At 43.7% G+C, this 18,273-nt stretch overlaps 1 protein-coding gene across 4 annotated transcripts in view; it reads left to right on the top strand.

Moving 5' to 3' along the window:
• The window catches only part of JADE2 (jade family PHD finger 2), an 874,388-nt gene that overhangs the window by 523,200 nt on the left and 332,915 nt on the right, over positions 1 to 18,273 (top strand). For all 4 annotated transcript variants that reach the window (XM_078653277.1, XM_078653280.1, XM_078653278.1 and 1 more), the window contains one exon: positions 13,325 to 13,494. In XM_078653277.1, coding sequence (XP_078509403.1) covers positions 13,325 to 13,494 — 170 coding nt within the window. The remainder of the gene's footprint in view (positions 1 to 13,324; positions 13,495 to 18,273) is intronic.

Here is an 18,273-nt window from a genome sequence, read left to right as displayed (position 1 = left end):
CCCTTAGAGGATAATTCATTTTACTTAACTGTCTTAAGAAAATGATGGAATTACAGCTTTTTTGGTTCACAAAGTAAAGACACATGAATACATAGGCTTTCTTAAGGATGTAACACAAATACTGGGATTTTGTCTAAATTGCTCTTCTGTACAATACAATAGTTTGCTGAGTTTGCCTTTTCCAGTCGCCACTTAAATGTAAACTTCATATTCTGACTCTGCTAAAGCACTCTGGTCAGGAAAGCTGGCAGCTTCCAACTTGCATTTTGTAGTAGACAAAGATGTGTTTCATTTTGGGATTTTGTGTTCGAGGCATGTGGGCTGCTAAATTCATATCTTAGCATTAGATCGCCGCCTAGTGTTGGGTCCGGATGATCGCACATTGTTGTCCTGGAAGAGTCTTCGAAGTGTCCTGAGATAGGTGGCTCCTCCCCTGGACTACAGTGCGCATGGGCATCGGCTCCATCCCCAGATTGTTTTTTTCCGCCATTGGGTTCGGATGTGGTCTCGACGTCTCTCTGTCGAAACCGAGAAAAACTAACTTTTAGCGGCCAAAAGGCCTCGTTTTTGTTTGCGTCGGTATTGTCTGCGCACGGTCTCGAGTCTTCCGTCTCTTGGAGCCGGAATAAGCGGAGTTCTTTTTCGCTCTTCGGACTTTGAGGCCTTCTCATCGCGACACGACTGCAAAACTTTCTAACATGGAGCGGAGCCCGTTTAAGTACTGCCCGCTCTGTGGGTCCAAGTACCCACACATCGATCTACACCCGGTCTGTAACAAATGCCTTTCGCCTGACCACGACGACGGCAAGTGCAAGGCCTGTGCACAGTTCCGGTCTAAGAAAACTCTCAAGCTTCGACGCGCGGTGCGCTTGGAAGCCAGACAAGCGGCCCCGGATCCGGAAAACATCTTCGGCGACCAAGAAGAAGAGGACCAGGGTCATCATCTTCAAATCTCCCCGCCCGAGACGGAGGTCGAGGCGGATCCGGCAGACGACGACGGAGTCGTGGGTCAAGGCCTTGAATACGTCGACGAGGTAGGAGACGTCGAAGAGGTTTATGGGGCCGCGGCAGATAGCTCATGGGACGAGCTCTGCCCTGAAGGTTACGAAGATACCGACCAGGTCACGGGATCGCCTGTAGGCCTTACCCAAGACCCAGTGCCGCAAGCCACGGCCCCGCCTTCTGGCCCGGCCACGGACATACTTGCTGAGCAAACTGTAGCGAAACCGAAACCATCAGGTTCGACTACATCTAAGATGGCCGACCCGAAAACGAAACCGAAACTTAAGGACTCAAGTGTCCCTAAGATGGCTGCCGTACCTACGAAACAGACTGTACCCGCTACTCCATCGACTCCGTCGACCTCCGGTCCGCAGAAGTCGAAGAAATCCGTCGATTCCGCTGCTGCAAAATCGAAATCGACGCCAGTGGAGGGGTCCTCAAACAATAATGGTCGGCACGGGTCTACAGCTGCGACGCCGTCAAAGCACGCCAAAGCCGGCTCCGCGGAGGCCACACAGGCACCCGGATCGAAGACTGGCACGTCTGCGCACCGGTCCCAGGAGTCGGGGTCGGTGACAACGGCATCCGCGTCCAAAGCGCACAAGGCCCACAAAGACGTCGGATCCGAGGGTAAGGTCAAGTCATCCTCATCGGCGCCAAAACCCACGGTGAGTGAGGCCGTCGCCGACTCACTACAGAGAATCAGGGAGAAGGCCTCTGCTACGTCGGCTCCGATATCATCGCCGCAGGCGCAGAAAGACACTCCAGCAAAGCCTTCTGGAAAACTTCTCTTTATTTTGCCGCCGAAGGAGGCGCCAAAAGCTTTTTCCACAAAATCGGCACCAAAGAAGATGGTTTCTTCAACTGCTGGCCCACTTCCACGTCGGGTACTCGAATCCAAAGATGATTCAGAGCATTTTATCGACGCAGACACAGGCAAATTGACCCTCTACAAGAGAAAAATCACTTCAGAGCCAGTGGACTCATATGTCATCCCTCTGAAGAAAAAGAGGGTGCCCCTAAACGCTTCAGGTCTCATGGAACCAATCCAGCCTCCTCCGAGACGGAGCCCTACTCCCTCACCAGAACACTCTGAGGGTGAGGGGTATAATGAAGACGAGCAACACACTTTCCCTATCAATGAACCAGATGCACAACCGGATTCATATGATGACACTGGTGACCAGGGCACCCAAAGTGTGGGGCTTGACCCGCAGCCTTTTAATGCACGTGCATCCCCAACAGAGGATTCCGCAGGTTTTCATGCACTAATTGAGAGGGCGGCAGCCAATCATGATGTGGACATGCATGCTGACCCGGTAGAGGAAGACTTCCTTTTCGACACATTTTCAGTCTCTGAAAGGACAGTGAAAACGCTGCCTATGCTTAAAGGAGTCCTCAAGCATGCTGCGGACATATTTAAGGAGCCTACCAGAGCACGAGTGGTCAATCCACGTATTGAAAAGAAGTACAGACCAGCACCTGCAGACCCCGTATACATTCGGGGACAGTTGCCACTGGACTCTCTTGTGGTCGCCAACGCCAGGAAACGTGCCAACTCACAGACAACGGGTGAAGCTCCTCCCCCGGATAAGGAGTCCAAAGTGCTAGAGGCAGGGGGCAAAAGAGTAGCTGCACAGGCCGCAAATTTTTGGCGCATTGCAAATACACAAGCACTCTTAGCACGTTACGATAGGGCGCATTACAACACCCTAGAACATATTATACAACACCTGCCTCCTCAGTTTCAAGAGGGCACCAAACTGCTTATTGAGGAGGGAAAGCTGATCTCGAACGCAGCCATCAAGTGTGCACTTGACGCCGCAGACACAGCAGCTAGAGCTATCAACACTAGCGTTATGCTGAGACGACAGGCGTGGCTCCGCATCTCGGGGTTTAAACCAGATATTCAGACAACCATACTTAATCAGCCAGTCAATCCTGATAGTCTGTTTGGTCCAGATGTTGACACCACCCTAGAAAAAATTAAGAAAGACACTGACACTGCTAAGTCGATGGGGGCACTCCAGTCACAACAGTTTCGTGGCAACACTTTTCGTCGCTCAGGTGCGCGTGGAGTCACCAGAGGGCAGATGGGTCAACAGTCGCAATTCTCAAAAGGTGGAGCACAATCCTCGTTCACAAAACAGAACAAGGGAGGTTACAGAAATAACAGCAACAGAGGTCGCGGCAGAGGAAACGACAACTCCCGCTCCTCTACCCCAAGCAAACAGTGACTCTCTGTCACTGCCCCCCGACCACTTAACACCTGTCGGGGGGAGACTGCAGCAGTTCCTGCCCGTCTGGAGAAACATCACCACAGACAGGTGGGTGCGACAACTAGTCCAGTATGGTTATTGCCTAGAGTTAAAATCCACTCCACCCAACATCCCGCCAAGGCACAGGCCTATGTCCGCAGAGCACTTGCACTTATTGCAGCAGGAAGTAGTGGCGATGCTGCAAAAAGGCGCAATCGAGCTCGTGCCAGTGGGAGAGGAGGGCACAGGGGTATATTCCCTGTACTTCCTTATTCCAAAGAAGGACGGATCTCTCAGGCCCATTCTAGATCTACGTCCCCTCAACCTGTACATACTGTCAGAACATTTCCATATGCTTACACTCCAACAGATTCTTCCCTTGTTAAACCAAGGGGACTTCTTAGCAACCTTAGATCTCAAGGATGCTTATTTCCACATTCCACTACACCCGTCCCACAGGAAATACCTCAGGTTCACTATCCAAGGCAAGCATTACCAGTTCAAGGTCCTACCCTTCGGAGTCACCACAGCCCCAAGGGTGTTTACCAAGTGTCTGGCGACAGTAGCAGCGCACCTCAGGAGGCAGAACATCCATGTCTACCCCTACCTGGACGACTGGCTCGTTCAAGCCAAGTCGGAGCAACAGTGCGCTGCAGACATGTCAACTACCATTCACCTCCTTCACAATCTAGGTTTCTCATTGAACTACCCGAAGTCGCATCTTCAACCGGCACAAGTCCGGCAGTTTCTAGGTGCGACCATCAATACCCTGACGGCCATGGCTCAGCCAAACCAAGTCAGGATAGACAGCATGCTGTCTCTAATCCAGAGGTTCAGACCACAACACTCACTTCCAGCGAGAGTGTTCATGCAGTTGATAGGCATGATGGCCTCCTGCATCTTCATAGTCCCTCACGCACGGTTACATATGCGCCCGCTCCAGGAGTGCTTAGCAAATCAGTGGACACGGGCTCGCGGTCCATTGACAGACCTAGTGTTGGTTACCAGTCGGGCATACCACTCTCTGCATTGGTGGACTCCACTCAACCTTTGCAAGGGCCGACTGTTCCACGAGCCAGTGCCACAGATTATCCTGACAACGGACGCATCTCTCCAGGGATGGGGAGCTCATGTGCTCAATTACACAGTGCAGGGACTATGGACGACGCAGCAACAGAAGATGCACATCAACTATCTAGAACTGAGGGCAATCTTCATGGCTCTCAAGTCCTTCATTGTACATCTATGCAACAAAGTCGTGTTAGTCCGGACGGACAACATGACCGCGATGTACTACATTCAGAAGCAGGGGGGCACCCACTCGCCGCAGCTGTCTCATCTGGCTCAGGGCATGTGGCGGTGGGCCATTCAGAGGAACATCTTCCTCATGGCAGAACACCTTCCGGGAAAGGACAATCAGATGGCGGATCTGCTCAGCAGATACAGCCATCAAATGCACGAGTGGGAGTTACACCCATCTGTACTCCACCCGTACTTCCAGCAGTGGGGTCATCCGGAGATAGACCTGTTTGCAACAAAAGAAAACGCAAAATGCCAACACTTTGCCGCCAGGTTTCCTCACCCACAGTCGCAAGGCAATGCGATATGGATGAACTGGTCAGGCAAATTTGCGTACGCTTTTCCGCCAACACCTCTGATACCACTGGTGGCGAGAAAACTAAGGCAACACTCGGTGACTCTCATCCTGGTTGCTCCAACGTGGGCGCGCCAGGCCTGGTACACCACGTTCCTCGAACTATCAGTGGTGCCGCATCAAAGACTGCGCCTCACGCCCAAACTTTTGACGCAGAACCATGGAGAAATTCAGCATCCAGATCCACAACAGCTCAACCTGGCGATCTGGCTCCTGAAGTCCTAGAGTTTGGCTACCTTCACCTACCTCCAGAATGTATGAACATCATCAAGGAGGCAAGGAGGCCAACTACCAGAGCATGCTATGCTGCAAAATGGAAGCGTTTCGTCATTTACTGTACAGCCAATGACATCAACCCGCTAGATGCATCTATCCCTAACATCATTTGCTATCTGTTACACCTTTACAAGTGCAATCTTGCGTACACTTCCATTCGGATACATCTATCCGCCATAGCGGCTTATCTTCAGAACAGGCAGCATCTCTCTCTCTCTTCAGAGTGCCTGCCATTAAAGCTTTCCTTGAAGGTCTGAAACTAGTCATTCCCCCAAGAACACCGCCAGCTCCGGTGTGGAACCTCAATGTGGTCCTCACCAGACTGATGGGACCACCATTTGAGCCACTGCACTCGTGTGACCTCCAGTTCCTGACGTGGAAAGTAGCTTTCCTAATTGCTATTACGTCATTGAGGCGTGTTAGTGAGCTACAAGCGCTCACAATCCAAGAGCCATTCATTCAGATTCATCCAAATAGGGTAGTGCTACGAACTAACCCCAAATTCCTTCCGAAGGTGGTGTCACAGTTTCATCTCAACCAAACTATTGACTTGCCAGCATTCTTCCAAAACCCACAAACGGTGGCGGAAAGAATGCTCCATACCTTAGATGTACGGAGGGCGTTGATGTACTACATAGACAGGACACAACACTTTAGGAAAACAAAACAGCTTTTTGTTGCCTTCTCACCACAACACAAAGGCAACCCTATTTCCAAAGCGGGAATAGCCAGGTGGATTGTAAAGTGCATCCAAATATGTTATCAAAAGGCCAAACGCACTTTAACGATTCCCCCAAGGGCGCACTCCACACGCAAATTGGGGGCATCCATGGCTTTCCTAGGAAACATCCCTTTAGAGGACATTTGCAGAGCAGCCACGTGGGTTACACCACATACCTTTACAAAACACTACTGTGTTGATGTACATTCCAAGCAGCAAGCTGCTGTAGGACAGGCTGTTCTCAAAACACTTTTTCAGGTTTCTGCAGCTGGCACGGGCAACCGCCGCTGATGGAGGGACTGCTATGTATTCTATGCTAAGATATGAATTTAGCAGCCCACATGCCTCGAACTGAATATGCTACTTACCAGTATGCATCTGTTCTTGGCATGTAGGGCTGCTAACATTCATATCGCCCACCCTCCTCCCCGGTGCCTGTCGCAGCTGCAGATATACTATTGTATTAAGTCTTTAGCATGGACATCCTTTCACTTTTCACTCCATCTTCTGCCACAATGGCGAAAAACAATCTGGGGATGGAGCCGATGCCCATGCGCACTGTAGTCCAGGGGAGGAGCCACCTATCTCAGGACACTTCGAAGACTCTTCCAGGACAACAATGTGCGATCATCCGGACCCAACACTAGGCGTCGATCTAATGCTAAGATATGAATGTTAGCAGCCCTACATGCCAAGAACAGATGCATACTGGTAAGTAGCATATTCATTTCTGGGAATGCTGGGGACAACACAAGCAAAATCGCCCAATACTTATCCAGCACTTCCCTGTACAGAAAGCCACTCCTTCTGTATCAACAATGCTTTCCCACTTGCTTTGTATTTCCCATTCCAATTTTAAGTCACAATGATAGCTGTACGCAGAATCTGGGTTTCTCTGCACCTCTTCTCAACAAAATGGTCTTGTTACAGTAGTGCTCAGCTCATGTAACGGTAACTGGCCAATTACAGGGTATTTTCGATTTTGATTAGAAACCGCAATTCCCCTTTAACTGTTCTTTATAGGAATTCTGAGTTTTATGCTGGGGCGAGGCGTATTACTCTAAACAAAGGCAGTGTGTAGAGAGCAGCCTGGAAAGAACACCTGAAAGGAGAACCACCCCAAACCAGTTCTGAAAGTGGAGACCGGGAATCCACATCTTCCATCTGCTTTGACTATATAAAAGGAGGAGTCACTGACCCACTTGTTTCAGTTCCAAGTCCCTTTGGGACAAAGGAAGAGAGTCCTCCAGAGTACTCAAAGGACTTCTGTACAACCAGAGCTTGTGTCTTCCTGCTATCCAGCTTCCCAGATGTGAGAGAAAATCACCTGAAGTCTTGCCTTGCTGGAAAAAGCTGTTCCTCTGACCGGAGCACCTAGACGCATCCTGCCTACTGAAGGAGGGAATGAGCTTTCCATCCCTGCTGGAGTAGAGAGTATCCATAGAGTGCCAGAGGCAGCTTGACCGAGTTTTGCTGAAGTGGACTGTACTTATGCAGTTAATAACTGTTCCCAGAAAGACTGCCACCCTAACCAAGAACTGTGCCCAAGACGGACACTGCCACCACATTTAAAGACTGCACCATGACATACTCTAGTGCCGCTGTGGCCCACAACCCTGTAGTGTTCCATATGCTGCACCTTGCTGTGAGGCCTAGAAGTAGTCCAACTCCTGCTGTGAGCCTCTGCTGAATACAGTGCCTGCGTCTGTCTGCAAGGAGGTTGGGTGGTGGCCCCTGCTACTGTATTGCACTGCGGCCCACCTGGATCACTGGGCGAGGTGAATATCCTCCAGAATCAAAAGAGAAAAGAGACATGAGCTACAGGTCCCTGACAGCTGCCAAAAGAGAAAACTGAGTCATGCTCTGTGCTGGGTCAGGAACATAGTACACGCAACGGAGCTCTAAGTGGAGCAAATTAAAGAAAAAGCAGTCTCTGAAAATCATCCATATAAAAGAAAGGGAAATATATGGGATATTAGGCACTGCTTCGTGGGAGTTTACAAATGACAATAAGACTGGACAAAGAAGAAGGCTTACCCACTAGCGAAGAAGCCATTTTGAAAGACAATCCAAGTTACCAATAAAAAGACAATGGGAGGGGTGTATGCCCATACATCGAATACAGCATGTATCGAAAGACAGCGCATGCGTGCTGCGTAGGCTCGACCTAAAAAGGGAGAGTGCCCCCAGTCATTTATACTCTTCAACCGCTACATCAAACCTCTAGCGTAAAGACTGAGGCAGAATAGACAAATGTTTTCTTTCTCATGCAATGGATATGAAAGTAAAATTAGTCACAACTGCTCATTCAGGCCTACTACAGAGACATGGCCTACAATGAATGAATTAAATGCGACTTGTAAAGCACACTACTATTCCGTGGAGTGTTCCGGCGCTGCCTTCATCGGCCTCCTACAGAGTGCAGTCAGATCATCTATTCTTGTTGAAAAGGCCAGACTTTCAGCCTTTTCCTGAAAAGAGATAGCACCCACCAAGCATAGCTCAAGCGGAAACTTTTTCTAAGCCACTGTTCTAAAGATCAGAAAAGGTCCGTCCACCAGTTCTCATGCGAATCTTGTTGATCCTCGCTAGAAGGCTGTGGCTGACCGCAGGTTTCTAGAGGGGCATAGAAACGGATTCTGGCCCTAAGATAACCTGCACCTTTATGGTGAAGAGCTTTGTGGAACAAAACTAACATTTTAAATAGAATTCTCTTCTTTATCAGGAGCCAGTGAAAGGCACACAAGTGCGGGAACACGTGTTCTAGGAGGCAGGTTAAGGAGAATTTAGGCTGCCATATTCTGACCAACTGAAACCTGTTGAACAGACAGTCAAGGAGTCCCAGATATAGGTTGATTCCATAATCCAGCCTGGAGGTTAGGAGTGCCTGGATGACCACCTTACTTGCAGACAAAGAGAGGAAATGTAAGAACTTTTTTAATATACACAGAAGACCGAAACATGTGCCTACCACTGACTTGATTTGTGTTTGAAAGGAGAAGGAATTCTAGAATGTAACGCTCAAGTTCTTAACTATTCCCCCTGAGGGCCTGGGTGTGGGGAGTCTTTAGGCCACAAAGTCTGCCATGTGTCTGGGCGTTGGAACCGAAGAATAGTATTTCGGTCTTGTCTGCTTTACATGATAGTTGATGTGTGGTAATTCAGAGAAAAACAGATGTAACGCAGATTTTAATGGATTCTCCCGCAATCTCCTCTCCTCTCCCACAGGTGAACAGCATTTGAGTATCACTTGCATATGTAATCACCTTTACCCCCAATGCGTTTGCCAGCTGGGTGAAAGCAGTGAGGTACACATTAAATAATGTGGGGCTCAGAGCACCGCCTAAGGCACTCCCACTGTCAGCCCACGTGCCCTCTTTCTTCCAAAAAGGGAGGCTAGTGAGGTCAGGGCCAATTCACCTATTCCGATAGAATGGAGGCATGCTAAAAGCCTGGAGGGAGGGACCTTATCAAATGTTGCTGACAAGTCTAACATAATCGGAACAATCCCCCCCCCCCCCCCCCCCATGAAACAGACATGGGATATTGGCCACTAATTGATATGGATCAGAAGTTTCAATAAGCGGAAGGATGGAACTTTATAATACCATTTTCTAAGGTAATCAAATAAGAATAAGTGAACAGTACAGGGAGATAATTGTAAAGATACCTATGGCTGCAATTCCACAGGCTCTTTTTTCTCTCCCTCTCCTACATAAAGAGGCCTAATTATTGTAAGGACCCTGGAATAGGAGTATCAGTTCTTCCATTGAACATCAAGACCTATACAAATGATGTTTATATGGTCAGTACAAGTTCTAAAAATACATAAAAAGCTAGGGAGATGTCTGGAATGCACGTACATGAATTTTTTAACTGTCGGATGGGTGTTCCCCTTTTTCTTTATTTTGTCCCATTTACCCGAGGATTAAGAAGTAGATAATGTTACATAGTATGCAGTATTTATCTATCCAATATGGAATGTAGTGAACCAATAAAATAAGAAATGTGAATATTTACAATGCAATGTAATTTTCCCTATGAAATGATGAGGGAGGGGGAGAGAGTTGGTTTAAATAAGATTGAATTGTAGAAAAACTATGGATTTGAAGGAATGATGTTTTACAGATATTTTAGTTGATAAATGTTTCTTTTTTGTATAGATACATTTAATAATGCTATGAAGAAAAGTGACCCTTGAGCGATAATTGTCCTGAAGAAGGTGGCTTCTGTCAATTAAGTCAAATCTGCCACCGAAACGCGTTGACGCCTATGTTTAATGAGAATCCAATAGAACAAGGGAGATTAGATAAGAAAGACAACTTCTTACAAATCAGTCCCGGAAAAAGTATAAAGTGTATTTGTATCACGTTGATTACTCAACAGAATATTGTTATTGTGATTTGTTTTGGGTCTATGTTTTTACTTACGTGTTTTCAGCATTTAAGAGTGCTATTTAGGATTGTGTATCACATTAATTGTGATTTGTATTCATTGCTTTATTTATATTCATTGTACTTATTTTGATATATTTTAAAAGATGTTATGGAGTCAAACTCCTTTTTTTATAAATTGGTGTAAACACTACATTTCAGCTGTGGGATTATAATTTTGTGGATGATTAGAAACCCAAGTATAGGACTTCCAACTGTGGTGGGTGTGAAGGTGCCTAGAGTGAATGGTGTGTGAAACTTACCTCCAGGGAGTCTTTTTTCTCTGCTTATTTGTCTATTGTGGTAGTAGCCATACTGGACTCTCCTCCAACTGAGTGTCCGACTAAAGGCTTGAATGGTTGTTATCTTATTTAGGAAATCTGAAACCGTTCCGCTGTAGGTTGATGTACTCTGGCTCTGGCCTCCGGGGACAAAGTATTTTCAACTCTGAAAATGTCCCTATATTTCTTGCCTGCCTCCTCTATCCTATTCTCAAAATGTACTTTCTTAGAAGTTCTTACTTTTATATAATTTTTTTTAAATGTTTTTTAGAGCTGTCTTATAAATGACTTTATCATTAGCATTATAGTTTTTCCACCATTGTCTCTCTAAAAATTTACAGTGTTTCTTCTTGTTCCTGAGACTGTCTGTAAACCAGGGGCTAGATGGCTGTTTTCTGCAGGGAGTGATTGAAGAGACTGGTGTAAGCTTATTGGATGGGTCATGGGTCTAGCTGTCGAGCAGGCTGGCATCATCTTCTACTAATAAGTTTAACAGAGGGATTTCTCTTGGACGTACACCAAAACCAATTTTTGGCCAAATATGCAATCAACCACACTCGTCACCCAATGTACAATATTATCTCACCCATGCAGGTGCATCCACACAAATAGAGCCACACCTCTGGACCCAGAAAGCAACTATATATTACACAAGGATAGAGAGCTCAAATAACCATTTAAAATAATGACAGGGTCATTCTTTGCATATATGTACACATACAAATCATTAAAAACATCATGAGAGAGAAAGTAAAAATTGTGAAATATGTAAATTCATCAAGTAAAGGTTACTCCCAACAGGAATCAAGTATATAAACACCTTCAATCTATTCACTCATTAGTTATATTAGATGTGAGGCTGTTCCTGGATGTAACCCAATGTGAAAGTAAGGGCGTCCACGCGTTTCGGTGGTAGTGAATTATTGATGTACCACCTTCCTCAGGACGTGTAATGCTTGTCTCTCGTTCAACAATTTAAGACTAAAATACACCGCTAAATCTGTTTGAAAAGGGGATAATGGTTTAGTGACCAATCCTTCCATGATCTTTAAAACATGCACATGATCTGTTTCAGATCCACCGTTTCTCCACCCAATCGGTGAATGTAATCCTATGTTAGTTTGTGTATCCACATATATATTGCTGGAGGTCAGACCTTCAAATGGCAATTCAAATAAAGGAACTGGATATAGGAATATCTGATATTGAATTCCACAACAAGGGCACACGGGATTCACCTTTAGTTATGGTGAAATTCCATAACCGCGTGCCTGTCAGTCGTCTCCTGGCGTCTCATCTAATGGCTGGAACCACTAGATGAGACTAAGCCAGAGAGTGAGAAGGGGTGCATGGATGAAGTCTTATAAAGTACATGGATATCAACCTCCCTAAAACAACACAAAGAATAAGTTAATCTGCAACTTTCCCAGGCCTGTTAGACAGCATTTTCACTGATATATATGATGAAACAATCCCAATGCCACGACAGGCACTTCTGGCGCAACGCAACACAAGGGCACAGAATCCGTAAGCTGGTGTGAATAGATGAAAGTTTATTCACTCATCAAAAGGTCCAACATGCCGCGTTTCGGCTGCCAGATATATAAATATATATATATATATATATATATATATATATATATATATATATATATATATAGTAGGTTTATAGTATTGTTTTATACTGTTTTATAAATTCTTAACTTTGGTGTATTTGAACTGGGAACAGCGGTTGTTATTATTATATGAATTGTCTTCTTAGCCCATATGCTTTTTAAAAAAAATTTAATTCAATGTTTTTAACTTCATACAATTATATTATTTGTATAGTCTTCGACAAGAAATGGGTTTTATGTATCCTGTGATGTTGTAAATATTCTTCTCTTTTATGATCAATTTGGTCGAAATAAAGACTAATAAACGAAACTATATATATATATTTTTTTTTTTTCTCAATCTCCTGGTTTGGCAGAATAGCTTGCACAAAAATGTCCTTCCTCCCTAGACATTTTTTTACAACCACTGTCCTTAATGATCCACATCCAACACAATATGAAAACAAGCTGGAAGCTTCTTTATGGGACCATTGAGATTGTTAATATAAAGACAAATGGAAGGAAAGATTTTGGCTACCGATTCCAAAAGTACATCATCTAATTGAACTAGAGCAGCTAAAGACCTCTATATGCGCAAAAGATCGAGAAAATGCATATCAAGTTCTAACAAGGTGATATATAACCCTAGCATGCTTTAGAACTATAGATGGGACTCCAGATACATATTGGAATAGATGTGGCCTCAAAGATCCAGTCAGCAACCTTGGAATAAGTTTCAGTATGAGGGATTTCAAGGAAGATTTTGTATCCATGAGCAACCATGTTATCTAAGGTGAATAAATGAATTTACTGACGAAGAGGCATTTATGATGCAGTTGAAATAGCTAATTAGTGGCCAAAAAAATTGGAATGCCGTGTAGCTTATAAAAACCAAAACTTCTCAAGGGTAGAATTTTTTTAAGCACATCTCCAAAACAAAAAGTATATCTCCATTGGTCTATTTTTTCCCCGATGTGTTTTTTTCTCACTTTTTAATAGCTTTCTGCAGCACTCTACCTTTGCTAAAGACAAACATGTCTGTTTTTCATTTAGCATTTCTTTAAATATTGTGCACTGCATGTTAAATCATGTTTTCTCCCTTAGGGTTTTATATGCACATGAAGAATATCCTCTTTTGATTTCGAAACGTGTGGCACCTTCTTTCGAGAGTCCAGATTTCTATAGGACATTTGCTCTAGGATCCTGCCGCTATGATCTGGATGAGATTGATGCCTGTTGGATGGAACTTGTTAACATGGAGCTCAAGGAAACTGGTAGGAGTTTATAATATGATTACAAAGAAATGCAAGCAATACTCTGACAGTTTTTAGTATCTCATGGAAAAAGTAAAGCTGTTGTGTAAAAAGCCTTTTGCTTTCCTAGGTTTAATCTTTTATAATGCTACTCTCTAGATGTGTCTGTCATGAGGGAGGACTATGAACCACCTCGCAGTTAAAAAGTATAAAAAGAATTATGCCATCTGGCAGCCTTGGCCCTATGCAGTAAAATCTTCATAGACACAGCTCTGTTAACTCCCCACAAAAAGAACAATGACATGACTTTATGTTGCTGCCCATGATTAAAAGACGTGGCAGACTCTGGCAATGTAACAGTGCCTTAACTTTTTTCACAGACCTATATAGCTTTAGGCTCTGTCATTAAGCTTAAAAATTATGCCAAAAAGTATTGGCCTTTTGATTTCTGGGCATGTTGCTTTTTAATACACTTTATTTTACGTAGTGTAAGGTTGGTGCAAACACAAAAAGCATTCGCCATTATCTCATCTCTGTATGCCAAGTCATTGCATTCCTACATCTCCCTCTGTTCTTTTGGGATTTTATGTCTGTGCAGACTTTTTAATTTTTTTAAATTTGTTTTTATTGGCATTTGCGTAACAGTACATCTTCATACAGGTGTATCACATCAACTTACATAATCCCTACCTCCGCACAGTGGAGATACAATTTTCGCTTATCATAGGCAATTGTTTCCATCTCTTCCTCTGTTGCAACATTATCACACAAATTGCATCATACAAAAAGGGTAGGTTACACATATCATTCACATGAGTCCTCTTTGAATTCATCAGATTTCAGAGGGTCTTCTGTCCAGGCTGTTTGGGGTATGTTTTCTACACACATTTCCAAGTCCACTAGTTCTATTGTCCTAATTTCACCATTACAGTTTCCGTACTCCACTCAATTCTCATTTAGAAAGAAAATATAAAATCACTATACTGCTTAACAGCTCAAGGGGAACTGACTCTGCTCTGTCAGTGGAGGGGATGCATGGTTCTATCTTATGTGGGTGAAGCATGTTAGGTCATACAAACGCAATAGTGCAATATCTATGAATCTGGTTCAGTAGCAGTGTTCTTTTTGTCTTGTTTTATTTTTTTAGGCTGTCAAAGAAAGCAAATTTTACAGTACCTCTTATAACCTAAGCTGGTGCCTGCTTATCACATTTGGTGTTAACCTTTGAAACAGGAGAACTTTCAATGTTCCTCTTTGAAGACTGGCTTTCCTGAGTTTTTATGCATTTCAGTGGAGGAGCTGGGTCTGTTATTCCCTGTGTTAGTAATTTGTCACAGTGTCAATAGTTCTGGCCCCTTGATATACCACCATAAAAAAAAATTGTTGCCCAGAGATTTTCATTTTTGATTTTGTGTTTTTGTATCATGTGAGAGGTTATTTAGCTTGGGTAGTAGACATTGCTGATCAGGGCCGAATTTTTCTGGACGACATTTTAAAAATGGGCGGATTTGTTGCAGTGATTATGTAATGTTTCAGGAGCCTTGAGACCTATATACTTCATTTTGGTGTCAAAACATGTTTTGGGGGTCGAGTAGCGTTATAGAGACAGAAAATAACTCCTCACAGCAACCCTTTAGCCATTTTCCAAAATGGCGACCCTAGAATGTGTTTTATCCATCATGTTGGTAATTTATTTTAATATTGTTCTTGTTTCAGGTTTTCCATTGATTCAAATGTGTAAACATGAGCGAAGTAGGTGATGGCAGAGTATCTTTACCTCCTGACAGTGTTGCTAACTGTCAAATCTGGGGGCTACTTCAACAAAGAAAAATGTGTCCTATGCCAAACTAGTTGCAAAGAAAATCTAACATCAACTGCAGCTGGACAGAAGAGTGTGAGATGCTGCAGAAACACTGCAAGACAAAGTTGATAAAAGATTGAAACTAATGGGTGAAAATGATCAAATATGCTATCATTGTAACTAGTGCTACAAGTCATATACAATAGAAAAAAGCCTGGAAGAAAATTGTCAAAAAATAGCAGAACCAATAAATCACAATAAGATTCTGAGTCTTCTGAGAAGGCAATGACAACCAAACCCAATGCCTATCCACTTAGAAGATTAATGACTACCCCTTGTCCACCACCAGAAACTGATCAGAAAGAAGAGGGTCTTCAATGTGTTATCTGTGGTTTAGCCTAAACAAGGGCCAAAGGGGTTGCCAAATGAACAAAGTATAGAGTACGTGTGTCAAATCCAGATGCGGTGGAGCCACCCTATTTTCGTTGGGAGCCTGTCAGTGCCTCAGAGGGCTAGGATCGGTAAATGAGCCGCCCCCAGCGCCAGCGCAATGTGTCTTCCTCTCCAAGCTTTAAGGGGAAAGGTCAGTGGATTAGGGAGGCTCAGCAGTACATAGGCCGGGAAAAATATGTTTTTATCTGCAGCTAGTTTCTTCCAAGATGAAGTTTTCAGCCGAGTAGCTGATCTAAACAGCGAGGTGAATGTATTTGCAGTGGATTTGTTTGTCCACCCAAACTACATGCATGCATACATTCGAAAATATGAATGTACAATGAACTCCCATCAGCAACGTAACCGCCAGTCTTCAGTTAAGTTTGCTCTCTTTGAAAAAGCGAATTAAGTTTTAAAGCAACTCTTGAGTGCTGGCTGCATGTTCACACTCCGTGAGATCAGTATTGATCCATAGTAATGAAATTAAGATTTTAGTTGTGAGAATTTACCATGGCAGAATTAATTTCTGTCAGTGTAACCAAACGATTGAGCCACTTATGGTGTTCTCAGCTGGATTGACCCCTGAAGTTCATGCTGCCAAAATAAGATCTCATGATGCAGTAACAATAGCAGGAACTGTTTTAAGAAACTTCCTGAAAGGTTTAGATTTGGGCTTAATGACACATTTTGTGATGCTCCAGAGCTCTGCAAATCATGGGAGTCAACAAGAATGCCTGATGTGTACATCATTGTTTATATCAGCAAAGCAAAACTGTTGCATACTGAAGTTCTTGAGTTTGGAACAGAAGCCAACAACATTGATGATGGCTTTGAAGATATAAGCGAAGCAGTGGAAGGTCATCCCATGTTGTGCAAATGTACTGTCTTTTCCAAATCATGTTTTAGGAATTACATCACAGCAAAAAGAAAACTCTGCTACAAATTATGACTGCCCATGCAATCTATGACAACTGCAAAAGTAGAGAACTAATCCCTTCAATGAATAAGATTGGTGTATCAACAAGTTATAATGACATATTATGGAGCAGGTACTTGCTAGCAGCTCATGCTGTAAAGTATTGTGAATCCAACAGCACTCCACTTCCAAGTAACTTTACCAGAAAAGGATTTACAATTGTTGCTCTTGATAATTTTGTTTTTGAAGGATGTTCTTCTTAGTCTGGAACATCCAGTACACATGATAATACCATGGTGCTTTTTCAAGACTGTACCAATGAAGAATCTGCTGGAATACAAGCTGTGTCCGCTGTAGGCATAAACAAACGAAGCTGTAAACTTATAAACCAACTGCCTTGCCAATGTGTGCAAAATCACTACAAGCCATCAACACGTTCCAGCCTACCAGAAAGTTTCAAAGTGGCTAAGGACATAGATCTTCTTCTGCCTGGTGCTGCAGCCTGCAAAGCTGTTTTAATTGAATTTATCATATTGCTTATTCGGTGTGGACTGAAGGATGAAAAAAAGCCAGTTCCTCCATGGGCTGGAATTCAAGCTCTGATATTCCAGAATACTGTCCCACTGAAGAAGATTGGGTTTTTACCAGTAATACCATCTCCAGTCAAACTATGCAACAGTATACACAGCAAAAAAAAAAAATCCAGATTGAAAACTGTGGAGTCACTAATTACTGTGTTTTGCGAATTTGAGTACATAAACTATCTGAGATATGAGTCGTGGTATTTGGAGAGAGTGAAGAAGCTAGAGGTGGAAAAACCATACCGCTATAAAAAATTGATCAATATTTTTGGGTGAAAGACAAAGAGGGAAGTTTCAATGCAGTGGCTCCAGATATAAAACTGGAACAGATGATCCAGAGATTACAGAAAAGCTCCAAGGGAATTTAGTCAGACACGTAAAAGTGAATATGTTGCTCAATGGCAGCTAGTTTACCATGAAGTTCTTTCTATTTGCAATGTTTTAAGAGAGATGACAAGTTCAAAATTAATGGACCATCGTGAAACTGTTCCTCACCACGAACTTGTGGTAAAGAGAGGGGAACGTTTTAATAAACATTTTGACAGCCTTCTTTGTCATTCCGCAGCAAGGAAGCTCCTTTGAAATGACTGAGCCTGCGCAATTACACCAATGACCAAACAATATGTGGATAGTGATATAAAGACACATCTACTAGATGTCCTGGAACATGGATCAAAACTATACGCAGAACTGAAGCAGGTGATATTTGTATTGAAAGAAAAAAATGCTGTTTGACATAATGTTATGTTACTTTAATTCTTTTATAGCGCACGGCAACTCCAAAGGAGCATCCCGGCGCTTTGGCAAAGAAAGGAACATAAGTGATACTTCCACACTTTAATTGCCATAGTAAAAGTTTCGTCCAATCAGCCACTGCAAAAAAGGTCACAAAAAGCAGCTTTCACAAGCACATAGAGAGATAGATGTAGAAAAAGAAAGGGCTGAAATGATCAAGGACATTCTGTCGCATGATCTTCTTCCAACAAACGCATTGTATGATGGAGATGCTGCAACCAAATCAGTGAACCACAAACTCGTACAAGAGTTTGAAAAAAATGTTTCACCTGAAG

The sequence above is a fragment of the Lissotriton helveticus genome, chromosome 7, assembly GCF_964261635.1.
Source record: "Lissotriton helveticus chromosome 7, aLisHel1.1, whole genome shotgun sequence".
NCBI classification, from domain to species: domain Eukaryota; kingdom Metazoa; phylum Chordata; class Amphibia; order Caudata; family Salamandridae; genus Lissotriton; species Lissotriton helveticus.
Note: the sequence above shows the minus strand (reverse complement) of the source record. Positions and strands in the feature narration are given on the sequence as shown.